Source organism: Lepidochelys kempii, chromosome 1, assembly GCF_965140265.1.
Source record: "Lepidochelys kempii isolate rLepKem1 chromosome 1, rLepKem1.hap2, whole genome shotgun sequence".
Lineage (NCBI taxonomy): Eukaryota > Metazoa > Chordata > Testudines > Cheloniidae > Lepidochelys > Lepidochelys kempii.
In genome coordinates this window covers 178,137,158-178,158,475 of record NC_133256.1, presented here as the reverse complement: position 1 = coordinate 178,158,475, position 21,318 = coordinate 178,137,158, and the positions used below count along the sequence as shown (strand labels likewise).

At 39.1% G+C, this 21,318-nt stretch overlaps 1 protein-coding gene across 4 annotated transcripts in view; it reads left to right on the top strand.

Annotated features, from left to right (window-relative positions):
* The window catches only part of ROBO1 (roundabout guidance receptor 1), a 440,544-nt gene that overhangs the window by 347,604 nt on the left and 71,622 nt on the right, over positions 1 to 21,318 (top strand). For 3 of the 4 annotated variants that reach the window (XM_073303988.1, XM_073303999.1, XM_073303970.1), the window contains exons 7-12: positions 9,523 to 9,647; positions 11,875 to 12,046; positions 14,158 to 14,363; positions 15,713 to 15,794; positions 15,948 to 16,116; positions 16,212 to 16,378. In XM_073303988.1, the coding sequence (XP_073160089.1) occupies positions 9,523 to 9,647; positions 11,875 to 12,046; positions 14,158 to 14,363; positions 15,713 to 15,794; positions 15,948 to 16,116; positions 16,212 to 16,378 (921 nt within the window). The remainder of the gene's footprint in view (positions 1 to 9,522; positions 9,648 to 11,874; positions 12,047 to 14,157; positions 14,364 to 15,712; positions 15,795 to 15,947; positions 16,117 to 16,211; positions 16,379 to 21,318) is intronic. The other variant, XM_073303979.1, reaches the window with a different exon arrangement.

Below are 21,318 nucleotides of genomic sequence, written 5' to 3'. Positions count from 1 at the left end.
TATGCATCTGAATAGCAATAAGCAGCAGTTGAAAATAGCATTTCTACATGGAGCCCAAAGAACAAGGGTGAAAAGGGATACCCTAATTCTTCTGTAATGTACCTAGTATTATTTTCGTATATTCTTCCTTGTTGTGGTATACACACAGATGAATGGCAGTATTTAAAATTTTTAGAGCGGGAAATGTTGGTAGTCTTTTATTGCTCTGTAGAAAATGATACTTTACACAAATGACTGCATGAGAAATGGTCAATCTTGAGGACACTAAGGGTTTCAAATTGCCTTGATAAGATCAGAGCAACTTACAAAGAGAAACCACTGGAGAAAAGGAATACAGCACATTGACTTAGACTACCTTTTTTAAGAATACATGTATTAAAAAATGCAAGCAAAACAACTACGCAGTATCGGCAATCAGTTTGTAAAAAGGAAATGTTATGCTATTTACATACTGGAGTCTGTATAATTTAATTATTTAATTATTTTTTAGTTACAAATAAAAAGTGTGTAATTATATTGGACTGTTTAGTGATGTCAGGTTTGGAACATATTTCTGTGGGGTTTAAGCCCTTTTATGAGTAGTTACTTTAAAAGTAGTGGAAGGCCCCCTCGATTTTCCAAAAGAATTAGCGTTCAAGGCTCGATCAGCTCATTAAGCACTGACAACCTATCACACAGACTTTTCTATGCCCTTTAGTCCATCATTCCAGTAGTTGCTGCTGCTGTTTGGATTACCATGGGAGCCCTAGTCATGGACCACACAGTGTAGCACACTGGGAAGAACTGGGGGATCAGAAGTTTGCAACACACCCATCATACTGCAACACTTTCTTTTCAGAGAACTTGCTCCCCTTGGCCAGCTCTGCAGCTTCTCCACTATGTCCATTTGTCAAGGTTCCTCCCCGACTCTGAACTCTAGGGTACAGATGTGGGGACCTGCATGAAAAACCTCCTAAGCTTATCTTTACCAGCTTAGGTCAAAACTTCCCCAAGGTACAAAATATTACACCCGTTATCCTTGGACTGGCCGCTACCACCACCAAACTAATACTGGTTACTGGGGAAGAGCTGTTTGGATGCGTCCTTCCCCCCAAAATACTTCCCAAAACCTTGCACCCCACTTCCTGGACAAGGTTTGGTAAAAAGCCTCACCAATTTGCCTACGTGACTACAGACCCAGATCCTTGGATCTTAAGAACAATGAACAATCCTCCCAACACTTGCACCCCCCCTTTTCCTGGGAAATGTTGGATAAAAAGCCTCACCAATTTGCATAGGTGACCACATACCCAAACCCTTGGATCTGAGAACAATGAAAAAGCATTCAGTTTTTTACAAGAAGACTTTTAATAAAAAATAGAAGTAAATAGAAATAAAGAAATCCCCCCTGTAAAATCAGGATGGTAGATATCTTACAGGGTAATTAGATTCAAAAACATAGAGAACCCCTCTAGGCAAAACCTTAAGTTACAAAAAAGATACACAGACAAAAATAGTTATTCTATTCAGCACAATTCTTTTCTCAGCCATTTAAAGAAATCATAATCTAACACATACCTAGCTAGATTACTTACTAAAAGTTGTAAGGCTCCATTCCTGGTCTATCCCTGGCAGAAACCAGCATACAGACAGACACAGACCCTTTGTTTCTCTCCCTCCTCCCAGCTTTTGAAAGTATCTTGTCTCCTCATTGGTCATTTTGGTCAGGTGCCAGCGAGGTTACCTTTAGCTTCTTAACCCTTTACAGGTGAGAGGAGCTTTCCCCTGGCCAGAAGGGATTTCAAAGGGGTTTACCCTTCCCTTTATATTTATGACACCATTTCTTGTCTTCTCTCTGACTGGCCTACAGCATCTTAAATGCTCTGTGCCTGCTCCATTGCCTGTCACCCTACCTATCTACTTCTCCTTCCCAACCTACCTGTCTGCTCTACTCCAACATACATAAACACACAGCTGCCACTAGCATCCCATCTCCCATCAGTCTCTGTCCCTGTAGGCTTGTCCAACCTCTGTTGTTTCTCACTTGAAAGAGGATTAATGTGGCATAAAGCTAGTTCTTTATTTGATATTTAGAGGATATATAAAATCTGGGCAACATTCTGAAAATATTTTTTTCCCCTGCAACAGATGTGGAAACCCCATTACCAGTCACTTGAAATTTTGACAGGCATTTACAAGTAAATACCAGTTCATTTAAAACTTCTTGGATTAAAGTTTTTTAGAAGCCGTACATAAATGAAGATTACAATTATTTGATTCCTATTGTATAAATTATATAGTTTTGAATCTTTTATATTAGCATATATAGTGCAATAGAAGAGAAGTGTCAAGAAGGTGATGAAGAAATAAAGATTTAAGTATCCATAAGTCTAAAGTTTTAGAATGGATTTTATTTGAAAGATCAAAAAAAAAACCCAAAAAAACCCTCAGAGCTCTGATCAAATAAATTCAACTTGCCTCAGCTGAATAGCAAGGTACTTTCTGAGAACCTGGCACTAATTCACAAACAGTAATAGTTATACTGATAACTAATGAACAAGTAATATGATAATACATGGCACTTCTTTAGTGCCTTCCAGCATGAAATCTCAACAGCACATTATAAATATAAATGAACAAAGTTTCTTATCACCTTAGTCCTTTGTTTTGTGAGGTAGATAAGTATTATCACAATTTTCTGGAATGAGAAACTGAGGCACATGAAGATTGTGACTTGTCCAAGTCCTGATTGGGAAGTAAAGCCAAGCCAGTAACTGAGATTACCTAACTCCATGTCTTGAGCTATAACTTTTAAAATCAGACTAAAGACAATCAAACATTAGATCTACGTTTGCGTACACTTCTGTGGGGAAAATAACGTGCTATTTAGAAATGCAGGCACTACATCTGTGTATTTGAAGCTATTCTTGATCACATTTATACATCTGTCAAGCACAATAGTTGTTTCTCTGACATCCACAACTTGTACTTGTATGCAGCATTGGGGTGGGAACTAGCAAACTCCTGCTCTAGTGAGTAGACTTATTGACATCAATAGTCCCAATGAGACAGATAGGATTGATGGCATGAGTAAAGTATTAAAAGATTGTCATTAATCAGTAAATCACTTTGTTCACCATTTTTTGTTCATTTCTCTCACTGTAAATCTCACATTTTAAGAAAATAATTGTAACAGCAATAATGTTGCTACCTCTTTGTATTTAACTTTTAAATGCACAATTCTGTTGCAATGTGAACTTAATGCTTAAAAGACAGTGTTTACTTGAAAGTGAGTTAGTTTCAAAAATGTTAAAAAAAAGCTTCAGGTACCACACCTCTTCCTGAGTCTCTTTGCCAGTTTTTGTGGTTTCGCAGTAACATTTTTCCTATTTAAACACTAGTGTTTTCTTACCCTTGTTGATATGTGAAAAACCATCACAGACATAGTGGAAACTGACTCATTGAAAGCTATACGCAAAGTGCTGTCAAATGCAAAACTGTAATAATAAAAATATCTTTTCTCACTTCTCTTCAGTTATAACAACTTTAACTATCAAGAGAAGACTAATAAAGCTTAGGAGTCCAATTTTTTTTAAGCACATGATGCCTCTTTAACAGACTTGCTTATATTTTTGATATGAAACTCACCCTTTGCCCTCACCACAAATTTGTAGCTGACATGATGCCCTGTTTCTAGAGGGATTTATTTTCATACATTAGTATCCCCTGTGTTTTTACAGGTGGGCAAAAACCTTCAGTTGCTTGATGGAGTTATTTTTGACATACAATAACAAAATCCTCTTGTAAAAAAAAAGTTGGAATGTCAGCACTTATAAATTAACTTGATTTTTGGGAATGTAATTGACCAACCAAGACAGATGTGTATCTGTTGGAGGTTTCAGATGAATTTTACTGTGGAGAGCTTGATGGCTGGAGCAGGCACTGGGCCTGGCAAGGAACAGGCCATTCTGCCCTTACCTTATACACATCACTGCTTGGTTTTAGTCCCAATCTCCCTCCTTTTTTTGGAGCCACTCCTCTTCCTGTGAGCGAGAGCTAAACTTTTCTCCTTTTTGGTATTTCTGAAGAAACCGAAAAGTGGTACTTCAGAGTGAGTTCCAAAGTGCAAGAATTTAAAGAACATTCATTTGAACTCTGTTCTTTTCTTTTATCACGGTCTTCTGATGTGGGATACGAGTTGTTGGGTGGTTTTACTAGACATCCTCTGAAAATTCCAGAATGTGTCAGATCGTATTTTCACATGCTTTGGGCAGAGAGCTGTTCTGTTGAGAAAGAGTGATGCTGTGTAGTGTAGTACAATCAAGAGTAACCTGAAGTTCGGCTTTTGAGATGAGGAGTGGAGCTGCATCCCATACCCAGTAGGCCATCAGTTGGCCACTCCTGCCAAAATGACCTCACCACACATGAAGCTGGTGCAGGGGGGTGAGAGGAAGGCATTGTATGGCTTGCTGGAGGAAGGTATGTACCTCTTTAAGGGCTACAGAGGCACGGAGTGAGTTTGCAGCAGCCACAGAGCAAGTCAATGTGAGGATGCTGACTGATCCACCCAGCTGACTGGAAGAGAGGGGAGTTTATATAAGTACATGCCAGGCAGGAAAAGCTCTCTTTTACCAGGATCAAGTGGAGCAGCATCCACCCTCCCACCCATGGAAGTGGTGAAATACCAGGTTGGTCAGGATCCCCTGTGGGCACTGCACTAGTCATTCCTTTCTCAAGGGCCTGGGAAGGAATTTTTCCCTCACTGACAGATTTACCTAGGCAAAGTGGGTATTTTTTTTCACCTTCCCCACAGCAGGATCAGAGGTTTTTTAGTTGGAAGCAAACACAGGAGTTAGGCTATGATGTCGCAACTCAATATGTTGACATGGGGAAGATAATCAGTGCAAGTACTCCATAGAGAAGGGATACAGTGATCAGATACATGGATTGTAGAGGATATAAAGGAGGTATCTGTTAAAGGAGTGGAAATGGGGAGAGGGGGTTGGTGCTCTTATGATTGGTATAGCAGGGAGCCAACACCCCCTTCCTTATTTCAGCCCTCCTTAGCTGTAATTTGATGGGGGTGGGTTGTAAGATCCCAGCAGCGGGTGGGCTGGGGACCAGGATGGGAAAGGAGGAGAGCTGACTGAAATCCCCTGGGTATATATTGAAGTGATCAAGGAATTATGTGCATTGTACACTTTTATCTGCTGGGTACTTACTCCCATATAGTTAATAATAAAGTTGCAACCTAATTAAACCACATCTAGTGTCTCTTCTCCTCCTCCTGGTATAACTAGACAAACCATTTATTTGCCTGTATAATGTGAACAGGATTATTTTTGTTGTTTACCTTTTGTGAACCCAAATATTAACGTGAAAACTACCATTCAGCTTATTTTCGCAAAATTGAAAATAAAAGCTTGAAAACCTCAGTTCACACACCTCTCTTCATCTCTCTTCCACACCCCCTCCTAAAATGGTTATTCCTACTTATTTGCAATGTATGCTGTATTTCATCCAGTTTTGTTATATTCAGTTACAGCTTCCTGGCTATACCCTGGTCCAAAAGAGATACTGTTTGAATATGGTCTTATAACTGCATATTATGTCTACTTATTTTTCGTAGCACACCTGCAGTCCACAATATGTTCCATTTATTTGAGCAGTAAGCCCATGATTCCCATGCCTAATGAATTTTGACAGGCTGAATATTACTAGTTTCTTCAGTATGTTTCATCGGAGGATGGCATATTGCAGGTGTTTACTAGCTCATTATGAAAGTGTACTCATGCTTAACAGTAGTTATTTTTACTCTCTGTAAAAGGGTAAAACCAGATGAGAGTGTTGAAGGAATTGTGACTATATATATATATTATATTTTTTTTAAAAAGGATATATATAAAAAGGCCTTGACATGTGTTGAAGATAATGCAATTATTCATTTTATAACAATTACTTTGTTTGATTTGAGTCTTTTGTTGTTGTTTTGTTGTTTTTGTTTGGCTTTTGAAATGCCCAATTTTTTCTTTTAGAATACATCAGTAAATCAATTACTTGGTATTGGAGTTCCCCATAACATGCTTACTGTTTAATAAGTAAAACTAATCAGCCAGGCACTATACAATTTCTAGGATTATGATAATTTTCAAATATGAACAAAAATCCATGTATCTGTTTCACATAATTGGCTGTTGATATCTATATTATTTTACATTAACTCTGTGCTTTGAATATGTTGATAAGTTGATAAAATGAGGGAAAAAGAGTAACAAGTGGGCTTTTTTGTATCTGTTTTGATTATCACATTATGTGCCATTTAGTTCACTTGCAGAATTTTAGACTGAGAATTATGATTCTGATGCATGCAGTCATTATATCTAAGCTGCAAATTGGGACAAAACATGCCACTGATTTTTAAGCAGAACTCCCTATTAATAGACATTAGGTTTAAAAAAGCCTTTCCCAGCTGTAGATCTCAATGTGCTGTAGAAAGGATAAGTATCCATATTTGCATTTTTGCTGATGAGGTAATTGAGAATTGAACCAACCTATTCAAGGCCATACAGAAGTTTAGTGGCAGAGCTCAGAGTAGAACCCATGTCTCCTGATTCATAGTTTAGTTTAGTTTCCTATCCATTTTACCAGGCAGCCTCCCCTTAAAAAGTTGATGGGGAATCCTGCTTAAAAATCAATGGGATAGCATAGATTTTGCATATTTATTCATATATCAGAATATATTTGTGCTTTCTAAGGTCCTGTTACTTTTCTTTTGTTTTACTTTTTGTTTAGTTTTGTTTGTTTAATTTTATTTATTCCATGTTTTCTTTCTGTTTTGTTTTGTTTTTAGTTGTGTCTGGTAAGTTGAAATTTTATTGGCCATCTTCTAATCACCGTATCACTGTGACTGGAACTTCTCTTACCCTTTCCATCCATACCCTTCCATGTCCTTCAACCAATCAACTTCCATGTTTCACTTGTTATTGACAAGACAGACTGCACAGAATAGATTCTGCATGAAGTATGGGTAACTTTTTGGCAAAGAGCAAAGGTAATGGGTTGCTAACTTTTTGTCTGTTTTTAAATAATGTACAAGCTGATTCCTGATTTCATTCCCCCCTATTACTACACAAGTCATACTTAATGTTTCCTGTATAATCAATTCAATTTAGTTTAAAGATTCCAAGGACAGTAGAAGTTATTTTTCCTTAGTAACTAACGGCTACAGCGTCCTATAAAGATAAATATTCATGACATGCCACGCATGTACATTTTACCCTAGTTAAGAAAGCAAACTTAAATTAATATTTTGTAAAGTGTTTTAATTTTTTTTAAAATTTTTCCAGTGAAGGAACACTGCGAGTGGGATTTCCACAAGCACTCAGCTGCACTCTAACTCTATTCCCATTGAAGGCAGCAGGAGTTTTGCTATTTACTTTCATGGGAGTAGAATTGAAAGAACACCGCAAGTGCTTTTGTAAATCACAATGTAAATGACTGACCAACTGACTTTTCTCCTCTTCTCCCTCCATCTGCACAGTACTCCCTGAACAACTCTCCTCATAAGTTGAAATACAAGGACCCCACTGCCTCTTTGATGGGCACCATTGTAGTCCTTCCTTTATAATTATGTAAGCTCTCAAACACTATGTATCCTAGTGCAGCAGAATATAATTTAGAAACCCAGGGTTCTACTCTGTGTGGCATTGTGCCAACATCCATTAAAGAGGCAGTGAGGCCCTAAATATACCTTTATAGTAAGGAGGGTTAGTGCAGAGGATGGGAACCCAACAGGCAGGATAGGGAGACTGGAAAACTATAAGCAAGCACCCCCTAAAACTAGTTTCCTAATCTTTCCCCACAGCCCAGTGGCAAACTCCGTTTCCCAATCTACTTGCAATACTAAATTAAATCCCCTCTGTAGATGTCAAAAATCCTCCAGAACCCCCGTTTCATGATATTAAATGTATCCAGGTTTTCTGTTTTATAGGTATGGTGATCACTATGAGTCTATTATTATTTCTATTACTGGGACGTCTATGTGGGACTTTACCTTTTATAACTTCTTAGTTAGGTCATTCAACCAATGTTAACATTTGTGTCCAAGTATAAATCACCCCAAAATTTTGCTTATAAATTCTGAAAAGGAACATTTGGTGTTTATTCTGATCTAAATAGGGAGCATAGTCATAGAATAGATAAATGGATAACTGAAAATATTGACCTGGATTAACAAAGAAAACAAATTGTCCAGAAGGGACGTTTCGCATCCATGGGTTTCATCTAGATATTCACAGTTGTTTTAGTCACAGAATATATTTTAAGCTGCACCACCTAAGTGACATGAGTAATTTAAGGTGTTTTAAGTGAAGAAAAAGCACTCAAAGAAAAGAATATAAAATTGTTAAAATGTCCAATTCAAAGCATTCACTTCACTCTGAACTCAGACAAGAGGGGAGAATAATTAATGCTTTAGACAGCTGATGAGAAATGAATTTGAAAAATGTAAACAGTAAGTGAAAGGACTTTTCATTTAATGCAAATTTTTCCAGGTGTAAGACGACACCACCTAACAGACTTTATATTCTATTTTTTCTGGGCTAACCTCATCAGTGTATCTAATGCTGTCAAGTGCTCTAACTTATTTTTAATGTAGCTGACATAATTTTTGACATTCTGTTTACTACTAGATGAAGAGGCCATTTACGTCGGTGTAAATCAAACAGTTTGGACAATGCTGGCAGCATTTATAATGTTAGAATGAGCAGATGTTTCAAATTTGTCTTCATTTACATATATATTTTATTTGAACATGCCCTTGCCTATGTAAATGGAGGAATTCAGCCCCACTGTTACTTTAAATTCATTCCTTTTCAATAATTGGATTGAAGGTTTTAAATGGTTATCATTTGCACAGTAGCATTTCTGGGGCCTTTGAGCTAAATTGAAAATTTTTGAGACCCTGACTTCATCAGATCATTCTTATAAAAGCAACTAAAGGTCGGTTTTTTTCTCCTGAGATTTCCTAAATCAAAGAGGGTGACTTTTGTATATGTAAACCTGAATGTACAGTTACTCCATAGCATTTAGTACAGAAGTGGATAAAGTGTGGCCTTTGAGCCGGATGCAGCCCAGAGATTTCTCCGTTGGGATCTGTGGCCCCTCTCCTCTGTTAAGACCTGATTGTGACCCCTGTGATCATGCTGGTGAATGCTTATTCATGCAACGCAGCTTGTTGAAGTCAATGAGACTTAAAACTCGCTTGGTTGGCTGAAAGCTCACAAACTTGAATAAGGAATGCACAATCAGGATCTTAATAGGGAGGAGCAGCACAAGAACAATCAATCTTGGGTCAAGATGAAGCACTGAATGTTGGGAGCTGCAGTCTCTTTGTGCCGCAGCTCCATAGTAAAGGTTGTTTATAACACACTACCTTTTTAAACAAATAAAATGTGGTGCTCAGGCACCAGCCAAGTTGCCACTTGGCTTTCAAGTGGGGTGAACTTTGGACTGCAGATTTTAGTGTATTTTTATCTCCCTCAGAACCTCCCCATTTTGTTGTGAAACCTCGTGACCAGGTGGCTGCATTGGGACGGACAGTGACTTTTCAATGCGAAGCAACTGGAAACCCACAGCCAGCCATCTTTTGGCGGAGGGAGGGAAGTCAGGTAAAGCCAACTTTCTTTTCTTGTTTCATGCCAGTTTCTTTAAGCAATAATGCCAGATAGAGGATGGCAGTTCCTGCAGTTGCTTACCCGCTGAAGATAACTGCTAAGCCTGCAAATGCTGGACCCCATCTGCATTATTGTAATACATCATGTGAGTTTAAAAATATTGTATGTTGTGTACTAAATGGAAAGGAAAACTGTGTTCTCCCTACTGGACTTGTCTTTTTCCTAAAATTTAAAGGTCAGTATAGTAAGAAGCTGGAAAGGATGAGTACATTCTTAGTGTCCTGTTAGATTCACAGTTTTCATTAATTGTTTCACTATTGAGAAAAATGATGTAATATCTATAGAATAATTAGAGATGGGACCAAACCAAAACTCTGCATCCAAAAGTCCCAAGAATTTGGATCCTGGCCTAGCACTGTAGTTGGCTGAACCACAACATCATGTCCAAACACTAGCACATTTTGGAAAAAAAAATGGATCTGGGCGTTGTGGCTTGCGCTCATCCAGAAAAATAACCTGCCGTGTTTATGTATCTTTGGCTAACTCAAATGTGTACAGTACTGCAAGTTGCTTCCCCTCCCTGTGCTGCAGTTTCCCTGTCTGTAAAAGGGTGGTAAAGATACTGACCTACTCTGTAAAATGCTTTGAGATGAAGAAAAGTACAATATAAAAGATATCAGGGGGTAGCCGTGTTAGTCTGTATCCACAAAAACAACAAGGAGTGCGGTGGCACCTTAAAGACTAACAGATTTATTTGAGCATAAGCTTTTGTGGGTAAAAACCTCATTTCTTCAGATAGTTATAAAAGATAGTTGTTGTTATTCAATGCCCTAACATATCATTTTTAGGGGGGACTTTCGAAGGGAACAAGTTGCATAAGGGATCATTTTCAGTGAAGAAAGGGTATTTCTCATTTTTCTGTTACTGAGAGTATTGATTGATTCCTATTGCTCTTGGTGGGTAGTTACGCTTTTCTAAACAATAGTCAAAGTCAAACAGAGCTTGGGATAGGCTCCTTTCTTTCTATTTGTTAAATATCTATCAAACTAAATGATGTGACTAGACAAAAATTGAGCTGGTTATCTCTAGTGTTAGTTTGTGATATAAGTAGGCTGCTACACTGGGTGCATTTTTATTTATTGGTTTTTCGGGGGGGTGGGGGGCAGTTAGTAGAGCTGTTGGTTTTTAATGCAAAACCTCTTGGTTTCACTGGGTCCCTTTTGACTTTACTGAGTGGCTAATAATATGTAGCCGGAAATGGAGACGGAAAAGATTATTGACAAGTTTCTGCACTTGTATTGTAATTGAAGATTCTCTATCTTCTTTGTTTAGGCATTCTTAGGAAAAGCAAAATGTAGTCAGACAAGAGACAGCAATAAAAATAGTGTCCATAAAGTACAGAGAACTTCAAATATTTTCCCTTCAAAATGCTAAGCCATAGACAAAAATTTGAAACCGGTATTTGATGTAAAGCATGTGTGTTATTTTGGTTTCAGCTCTGACTTTCATGGCCGCTGTTGGTACCATAGCATCTAACTTCAAACCAAAACTATGTCAAGGGAAACTTGCATAGGACTTTATTATACAATGTAGTACTGGTTATAGAACAGACACTATGATTAGTGAGACTAAAGCATCTGTTTAAAAAGAAAACCTATAAAACATTTCTGTCTCCATTCTTTGGCAGTCTAAAGTTTAAACACAAATAAGTAAACTGGCATCTTTTTATACATTTTTGAAATAAAATCTAGTTCACTACAAGAAATGCTGCAACCTTGATTTTGAAAGATGGTTGTGTGAACATTTGCATGGACATTACTATTGCAATATGCAGAAAAACCACAATTGTTTGCACAGTTATGGAATCTGTGGATATCAATACCTCTCCAACACCTATTTAAATTAAAGGAATGTCTGCTCTAGATTCCAATGGACGTTAGATCAGGCCTGTTAAGATACATCCAAATACGAGTTCACAGATGTGCCTACCTTTTTTCAAAAACAGGTCCCATAATTAGTATACAATAATGAAATGCTTTATATATATATAAACAGAGATATTTTGTGCATAATGTGAATATATAGCATAATAAACTCACACATGTTTAGGCATATTAAGGTGAACATTGCAGATGTGTTACATTCTATCTAACCCATTTCTTTCTCTCCCTCTCCTAATTATATATATATATACACACACATATATATATATATATTCTAGAATCTGCTTTTTTCATACCAGCCGCCTCAGTCATCCAGCCGCTTTTCAGTCTCTCAGACTGGTGACCTCACAATCACAAGTGTCCAGAGGTCTGACGTTGGGTACTATATTTGCCAGACTTTAAACGTTGCAGGAAGTATCACAACAAAAGCATACTTGGAAGTTACTGATGGTAAAGTGAAGATACTTTTATTTTACAGTTATCAATTTTATTTAAAACCACAATGTCAGCAGTGGAAGAGCATGACTTCAGTATTGTCAGGTGGCTTGATCTGGTTGCCCAAGTACATACCCAGGGTCTCGTGGTGGGATTGTATTTAGGTGGCTAGCTTGAGCTGCTCCCCATGCTGCAGTGTCCACATGGCTATTTTTAGTGTGCTAGCTCAAACAGAGCTAGAGCTTGTCTGTATACCCACTCAGGGGAGCACCCTTCCAGCTGCTATTTTGACATATCCTGAGTGACAGGACAGATAAGGTGAAATCCTGGCCCACCTGAAGTCAGTGGAAGTTTTGTCTCTGACGTCAGATGGGCTAAGATTTTACCCATGGAGCTTGGGTCAACTAACAAACTGAGTGAATGGCTACATGAAAAAATATATCATTAGAAAATCCTGATTGGTCAATAATAAAGACATATTGATATTATCTGTGATATAGAGGTTTTTTTAAGTATTTTTCATCCATGGTGTCATATCAGAATATTGCCACAGCTGTTAACTATGCAAATACCAATTTATAATTTATTTTAAATTAAATAGCAAGTAAGGTAAGACCTAAATATAAAGCCTATAGATATATACATTATACAGAAAATTACCTCCAAACCAAATATAATAGCCTACATTTATGTAGCATCTTTTCTCCATAAGGTCCTCCAAACACTTTACACACCTAACAAATTGAACTTCCAACTGCACTGGGGATCATTTCAGCCATCTCCGGAGAGAGAGATTTAACAGTGTACGGCAACACATCAGAACAGGTTAAGACAAGGAAGTGAAGTATAAATCACACAATTGAAAATGCAGGGTGGCAATTAGGTATGCAAATGTAATTACCTGAGTTGGAATTTGGCCAAAACATCACTGTTAACACTCTTTGGTTGTGAAAAGTGTCATGGGATCTTTAATGATCACAAATTATCAGGATTTCAGTTTTATGTTTCACGCTAACAAACCAGGTTTCAAGTCACATCTGCTCCCGTTAGGCTGTTGAATGGATATTGTTTTAAGTTTCAGTTATTTTATAGTGTCAGCACATCTCAGGATATTATGAGCTAGGACAGGGATCAGCTCCAGGCCAATGGGGGCTGCAGGGAGTGGCGCACCACGGCCAGTGGGAGCCACGATCAGCCAAATTTGTGGATGCAGCAAATAAACAAACCGGCCCGACCCGCCAGGGGGCTTACCCTGGCGCACCACGTGCCAAAGGTTGCTGATCCCTGAGCTAGGAGAAGCTATTGAAGTACAGTACCATAGGTTTCACTTCTGGGAAAATTGCTAATCTTCTGGGGCACACAACACATAAACAATGGTTTCTCCTTTGCATAAGTACTAAAAGTACTTTGTGCCGTTATGTAAATACAGCGTTGAAATGACTCATCACAGATAGCTAATTTATGTTGAGTGTAAGATGCAGTAAAATTATTAGAAATACTGTGAAAGAGTCTTACTATGATTTCAAATCAGTACTGTCAGATAATTTTTCACAGAACTGAGTATAAGGAAATGCTTGCAAAACATTTTTTTAATTGAAAAAGCTGATATTTTTCCAGACGGCAGCTTTGTACTTATTCCACCCTACCATTAGTCAGCTTCATACTAGGAAACTGTGTGTCTGCATATTTGCTGAATTATTCCCTTCCCATCTGCCCTCTTAGTTATCTGTAAACGAATGTTCAAATTCCAAATCCCAAATTATACCGACCCATCGCATAGTAAGGTGTATATATAAAGTAAAGAGTGTGCCTTTTCAAAGAAACTGAGAAATCCTTTTTTGTTTCATTATCACATCTAAAGACTATGGAACTCAGTGTGCCTAGAAGATGCCAACTCACAACTTCTGACACCCCTTCACCTCTGAAAATAATATATTGTATATCATGTTAATATTCTGTAGCTGTGCATCATATTAATATACCCGGAATAATGCATGTCTCATACTTTAATTACTTGTTTAATTATCTTCAGTTTGTTTCAAAGCCTCAAGCAACTGCTGTTGCTTAGCTGATTAGAAAATTGCTTTCATTTGCAAAAATCCATTGCCTGTTGTTTCTTCTGGCAGTGATTGCAGACCGGCCTCCCCCTGTCATTCGACAGGGTCCTGTGAATCAGACTGTAGCTGTGGATGGTACTTTAGTACTCAGCTGCGTGGCCACAGGCACTCTAATGCCCACAATCCTCTGGAGAAAGGATGGGGTCCTCATCTCTACCCAGGACTCTCGCATCAAGCAGCTGGAGACAGGAGCTTTACAGATCCGATATGCCAAGGTACCTTGAAATGACAATGAATCTTTACACTGTTTGTAAAGGACCAAAAGCTTCAGCTCTGTAATATATGAAAATAATCTAAATCTCCACACACAAACATGCCACCTTAGTTCAGGATTTCACAGTTGCAGAGTAGTGTAGACAGCCAAAAAAACCAAAAAAGCCATGATGATGTTGCCCTTACACCATATACATTCATAGCTACCGTGTTAAAAGATGAAAACTTTTTCTTCCAGATTCACAGGTAAAATTCAGGGTTTAGTTTCCTGTCCCTATATAGTACCTGTTCTTATGCCTTTTTTGGTTCAAGATTACACATGCATATGTGGTACAAAGTGTATGGAAGGTAGATCTTGACATATATATATAAAATATTTAAAGTGGTTAATCAGCTCTGTGTGGATGACTTCCTTGGGGAATTGGAGCAGGATACCTGGCCAATATTTCTGTTCATTCCAGACAAGTTGTATGATGTCTTAAAATATTGTACTGCTCTAGAACATCTGTGGTTATCTGTAGAGTCTTTGCGCCTTGGTAAATCAAAGTAATCAAATAAAATCATTTGAAAGACTTCTCACGCAGCGGTGTGGTACCTGATGATGTCATGATTACCTGATCACAGGAAACACCAATGCACTGTGCCAATGCAGAATTTGAACCTCTGACCTTTCGTTTCTGAGTATTGTGCGTGTTTTTTGTCTTTTTGTTTTTTGGTGCTGATAGTTGAGTATAGTCTCATTTCTTTGACCATAACTCTTTTGAATTGTGATTCAGTCACAGGTGGACAAATAATCCACTCTTCAGATTTGGATTATAATAGTATATGGGGATCCTAGTATTTGGTCGGCCACAGAGTAAAATTCACCCTAGTCCAGAGAGCCCAACCTGTACATGGCCCGGTGAACTACGTAAGCCCTGTTTTAAGGTTGAAATTTACTCCTGAGGCCCTGCATAAATCCCTAAGCACCACTTAAGTGGGAGTTTAAGTAGTGCATAGGCCCTTGTGTGGGGCTTTCTGAGTTTATTTCTCCCCATGGACTTCAGTGGGAGTTTGGCAGGATAAGGAGTGATTTAGTGATTTGTCTGTCAGTTTTGTTCATTACAGAATGAGAATTAATACATTAAAAAGTGTTGGCATTTTCCTGTGCCTTTAAATAGAATGGAAGAAGTATGTACAGATTCTCACTTAGCAGTATGTGAAGGCCTGTCTTCTAACATGAGAAGTTTCTGGTAGGGAAATTCTAATGTATTTATCCATATTCTTGGTGATATACTGATTTGTAGTTACTTTTCCTGCCCACTGAGTGCCTGATGGTTCCAAATATTTATTTTCCCCTCTCTCCATTCAGCTCGGTGACACTGGCCGGTATACCTGCATTGCCTCAACTCCAAGTGGCGAAGCAACCTGGAGTGCTTATATTGAGGTCCAAGGTAAATCAATCAGGTTTTCTCTGCTTGACGAAAATCAGAAATTAACATGCAACATTTATCTTACTTGGTAATAAATTGATAATGCAGATGTGAACGTCATTGAACCCCCACCTACTTTCTGTCCATACTTAGCTATTTGTCCCTTTTTGTTAGAATTTGGAGTTCCAGTGCAACCGCCAAGACCGACTGACCCAAACTTGATTCCTAGTGCACCCTCAAAACCTGAAGTTACAGATGTCAGCAGAAATACAGTAACACTGTCATGGCAACCTAATTTGAATTCAGGTGCAACTCCAACGTCTTATATAATAGAGGCCTTCAGGTATTAGGATTCTCATGTGACCTGGTTGTACTTACAGTTTATATATGGTTCAATTAGCATATTCTAACCTGCTGTTCTGTGTGTTTTATCCTTAGCCATGCATCTGGTAGCAGTTGGCAAACGGTAGCAGAAAATGTGAAAACTGAAAGTTTTGCAGTTAAAGGGCTGAAACCTAATGCAATTTACCTCTTCCTTGTGAGGGCAGCTAATGCATATGGACTTAGTGATCCTAGCCAGATATCTGACCCAGTGAAAACTCAAGGTAAACCTATTTACTGAAGCATTTAGGCCCCACAGTGTCTGTAATGATATATTACAGAGCAATGTTAGATGTGGTGATCATATTTATGCTAACTTTAAAATGATGTCTAAAAGTCACTGCATCTACTAGATGGTAAACTTACATTGCTCAGAAGCTGCATTTTATTTAAAAGCTACTTGAAAAGGTTATCACATTGACATAAGGGAACCCTAATAATTTTTATCCAAATATAGTTACACCTAATTGAGTGACCCGTCTTAGCAGCACTGTTAGTCTTTGGCTTTGTGACGTTTTCACACAAACCCCCAAATTCTGTGGAAATTTCATAATTTTCATACTATCAATTTAAAAGGAGAATCAAGCTGCGGTTATGATTCACAGAGAGAGAGCATGTAGTATTATGTGCTGTATGTTGTACTGGGGAAGCAGAGAAATTAAAAATTTGGAGGATCAGGATACCACTTCACAAGTAAAGTGTAATCCTCAGCAAAATGCTTACTATTAAAGGTAAGTCCAGTGCGGGAAAACAGACTTCAGTAAAGCCACAACCCCTATAGTGAAGCAGATGGAATTAGTGTCCCCACACTACTATAATAACATTGCATAAATATGAATAAGGAATCATCTGAAATACAAACACTATTCCTCGGGCAGATAGAAGTCATGGGCCCAGTAATATAATTATAATAAATTGTAATAAATTTAGCTTAATATAGAAAAAAAATGAAGTTGTGACACAGCACATAGGCACTGTGCAGTCAGAACTGTGCATTCATGTGTTTCCAATCTGATAACTTTATTGAATTCATGAGAATCAAAGATTGAGAAAATAACACAGATGTGAAAAACTTCTGAAGGTGAACCAGTGCAGACGGGGAAGTCCTTAATCTGATGGCCAGTCTACCTCTAAACTCAGAACACTAGTTGTCACATAGGCAAATTACCCATTTGCCATCAGATGTTATAAAACATTCCTGAGAAAATGCACATACATAAATCTAACACAATATGCTATTTATGCTAAAAGCAAAATTCTCTCTCTCCTCATCACCATATTATCTGAGTGCCTTTCAAGTATTTACTCCTGAGGGAATTCTGTGCCAAAAAATTAAAAATTATGCACACAATAATTATAGCCTAAGGCTCTGGAGGAAGTTTGGGTGCAGGAGGCGGTTTGGGGTGCAGGCTCTGGGAGGGAGCTTGGGTGCTGGGTGCAGGCTCTGGGCTGGGGCAGAGGGTTGAGGTGCAAAAGAGGAGTTGGGGTGCAGGCTCTGGGAGAGAGTTTGGGTGGGGCAGGGGTGTGGGCTCTGGGAGGGAGTTTGGGCTCTGGGCTGGTGCAGGGGAGGAGGGGGTGTTGGGTGTGGGAGGGAGTTTGGGTCCTGGGTGTGGGCTCTGGGCTGGGGCAAGGGGTTGGAGTGCATGAGGGGACCCTGAATTTGCTGGAGCCCGGGCACTATGAGCCCATACAAATCGCCACCCCTGCTAACCCTGTGTGCCTACCCCATGCCTCGCCTCTGTTTGGGGAGCAATTCCCCCCAAAAAAACTGCACATATGGTCACACGGCGAGGCTTCCCTTTGCTTCCCTGCTGTTTTCTGCAGGGAAAAGCAGGAAATGTGCAGTGATGCCGTTTTCTGTGGGCGTGCCGTCCTGCAGAATCCCCCCAGGAGTAAAAATTTGTGTCTTTAGCCTGCCTTGTGCATAATAAATAGACACCCCCTCAATGGTGATCCTGCAGGCATGCATGTCCAGCGCCTTTCCCCATCTCAGAGACTGCTCCAGGTATGCTGGAACAGACGCACTGCCTGGGCTGCTGGAGATGAGGCGCATGTCCCCCTGCAGATCTTTTTTTGCATTTTTCTGCACGGGGGTACAGAAAAATGTGGGCCCTATGAATTCTGCACCCCCGCACTGGTGCAGCATCCCCCCAGGAGTAAGTATTTCAGAAGAGAATTAACAATGATAAACTCTCAATTCCTTACTAACCAGCCTACAGGAGAATTAGTTTTATTAGTTTGCATTGTGTGCGCATGAGGACATGCATTGTTGTCCGTGAGTATATCTACACTGAAATTAGAGGTGTGACTGCAGAATGGGAAGACATACCTGAGCTAGCTTTGATATAGCTAGCTCAGATAATACCTGTGAAGCTGCAGTAGTGTGGGCTAGCTGCTGGAGTGCATATCCCAGGTCCCAGTAAGTTTTATACAACCCATGCTGCTGACCATGCTGCCACAACTTTGCTTCTATTGTTATTTGAGCAGCTAGATCAAAGCTGCTACATGTGCTGCAGTCACACCTCTGATTGCAGTGTAGACGTACCCTGTGTGAAGAAGTTCCTGAGGGAAAGCAAATCAAAGAAATGAGTTTTACATTTAATTCAGATTGCTTGGGTTTTGGTCATTCTCTTGTGCGAATTAATCACACAATTTGGCTCAAGCTCCTGCGAAAGTTCCATCCTCTGCACCCACAAGCTTCCCCTGTTGGATGACAGTTTCATTGTTCCAGTAGAGCATAGCCATCATGGGAGATCATGGTCACAGAGGGAGAGATGATCTCTCAAATAGTTAGGGCTAATCTCATGGATGGGTGTAAATAACAAGGCCGAGACCTTGAAGTGATTTCTGTGTTCTATGGGAAGACAATGTAGGGGCAATTCGCTGGGGTTTCGTCGATATGGCAACCCGTGTTGCTATGCAGGCAGGCTGCTGTGTTCTATACCAGTTGAAGTTTTTCAGGATTTGTGGCTTCAATCCTAAATCTGAGTTGTTATATCAAGCCTGAAACTCCCGAATGCATATATCACTGGGGCCTAGTGTGCTTCTTATAAGATGAGACAAAATAATCTGGTTAATTGAAGACGGAAGTGGATTTTTTTGCTTTTGTGGCTATTTGGATCTCTAGTAGAATTGAGGAGATCAAAATGGCATTAAACCTGTATGCCAAATGAACAATCTCAGAGCATATGTCTTCAGTTGTGGGAAATGTTATAAAAGAGGTTAGTTCTTGAAAGCATTTCCCTCTTCCTCCCAGTATCACCTCAGTCTCACGTGAATTCCTCTCAAGCCAGAATAGGTCAAAATTGTCTTCTGGTCATAGAGGCTGATTGCTTTGGAGATCTTGTGCTAAATATAGTTCAAATGTGGCAATCACCTTCTCACCCTCTCACTCAGCCATTGCCGTTTTAGTATTAGTAAAGTCTGAACAATGTGCTTCGGATACAGAACATTGACAGTCTTTGCTCTGGAAAGCTGAAAGTTGAAATGAGAAAGCCAAAGAGTAGATAAGCTGTACTGAGTAGTTCAAAGGTGTAGTTCACAGGTATGAATGACAAGGTTTGTTAACCGTTTATTATATTGTTGGTGACTCAACTGTTGTGCCATCTTCTGTTTAGGCTGCTAATTATTAAGATGACTCTCCCTTTAAGCTCCAGGCAAAAGGATGGTCAGAGATTTACACAAATCCAAGTTGCAGAAGTTACTGTCTTTAAGAGTATCAGAAGGAGGAAAAGATGCATGGATTTGTGGACAATTTGGCGGAATGTTTTTCATTTGGATACAGTAGCTGCACAATGGTGTATTTATTTTAAAAAGTCTTCATGGCTAAGCAGACAGATTTGTCACCCACTGGTTGCACATAGGCCACATGCTGATTATTTAGTTTTGAAATAATCCCACACTCTTGTGAATATGTTGGAAAAGCTGTATGACAAATTGCCAGGTGGCATAGCTCTTACAGTCTCAAATGTGGACTGTGTTGCTGGATAAAGAATTTGTTCACATGCCAGTAACTTCATACATATATAGATAGATAATTTCTTAATTTGATGGTCAGTGAATTATTTAAAAATACACTGGGTAATGGGTTGGAAATGTAACTATCCCCTCAAAAGTTACACTTCTTTATGTGTCCCCTTCATATTTTATATAAGCAATTTCCATAGGGAGGTCATCAACATTCTGCCGCTCTCACTCCTCGGATGGACTCCTCAGATGGACCCACCTGCAACACGCTCATGGATCTGGCTTTGTTGCAGGCATGGATATGCACATACACCTTTCCTCTATGCCCCCTCTCTGGTCATTCTTGTGAACAGGCAGATTTTGAAATTGCCAAGAATCCTACTGAATGTTTCAGAAAGAAGAATGCTTGTAGATTTCATAACCTTGCCTAAACACTAGAAAAGATTAGATTGAGAGAGTAGTATCATGGAGCGAAGTGTGTGTAACATGCTCACACATACCTGTGATTGTTTAAAAAAAAAATCAGCACTTTTCATGTCATGTGAATTTCCGAGCTTGAGGTTTTCTCTGTTGCCAACATAGTTTTTGTGTATAATGAAGTGAAAAAAAGGGAAATTATGAAATGAATATAAAAATACTGTACTCTGATATCCATGGTACACATACACTTCAGATATCATGGTGATGAGTGCACTATAAATGTGTCATATGGGGAGAGTCATTTCTTTTCAGCCCAAGATGCTTTCTGAGAGTTGTACATGGAAAACATCCTCACCACATTGTACCAGCTCAAATGATAGAACACATCAAATGGAATTCCTCTTTTCATATGTATGAACAATTCTTTCAACAATAAGAGACCAGTATTGGCTTTGCAAATATCAAGGGAGACAGAAGGCAACTGCGCTTTGGCCCCTGTTCACTGAAGTCTCCTGCCCTTGGAAGACCTTGTATCTGTGTGGTTCATTTCCCCTCATTTAATTACTATACTACAGTTAATAGGTAATTAAAAACCAACAATAACACTTGCTAGAGTGCTACTGAATTTATTTTTAGACACACCTACTCTTCTGCCCCTCCTTGATTGTTTCGTGGTTTCTATGGTGTTTGGAGTGTGCTGTAGGAGATTCCCCTTCCCTGCAGGAAAGAGAGATTTGCATGATGAGAGGTGATGCTTCTGCTGTAATTTACCATAGTT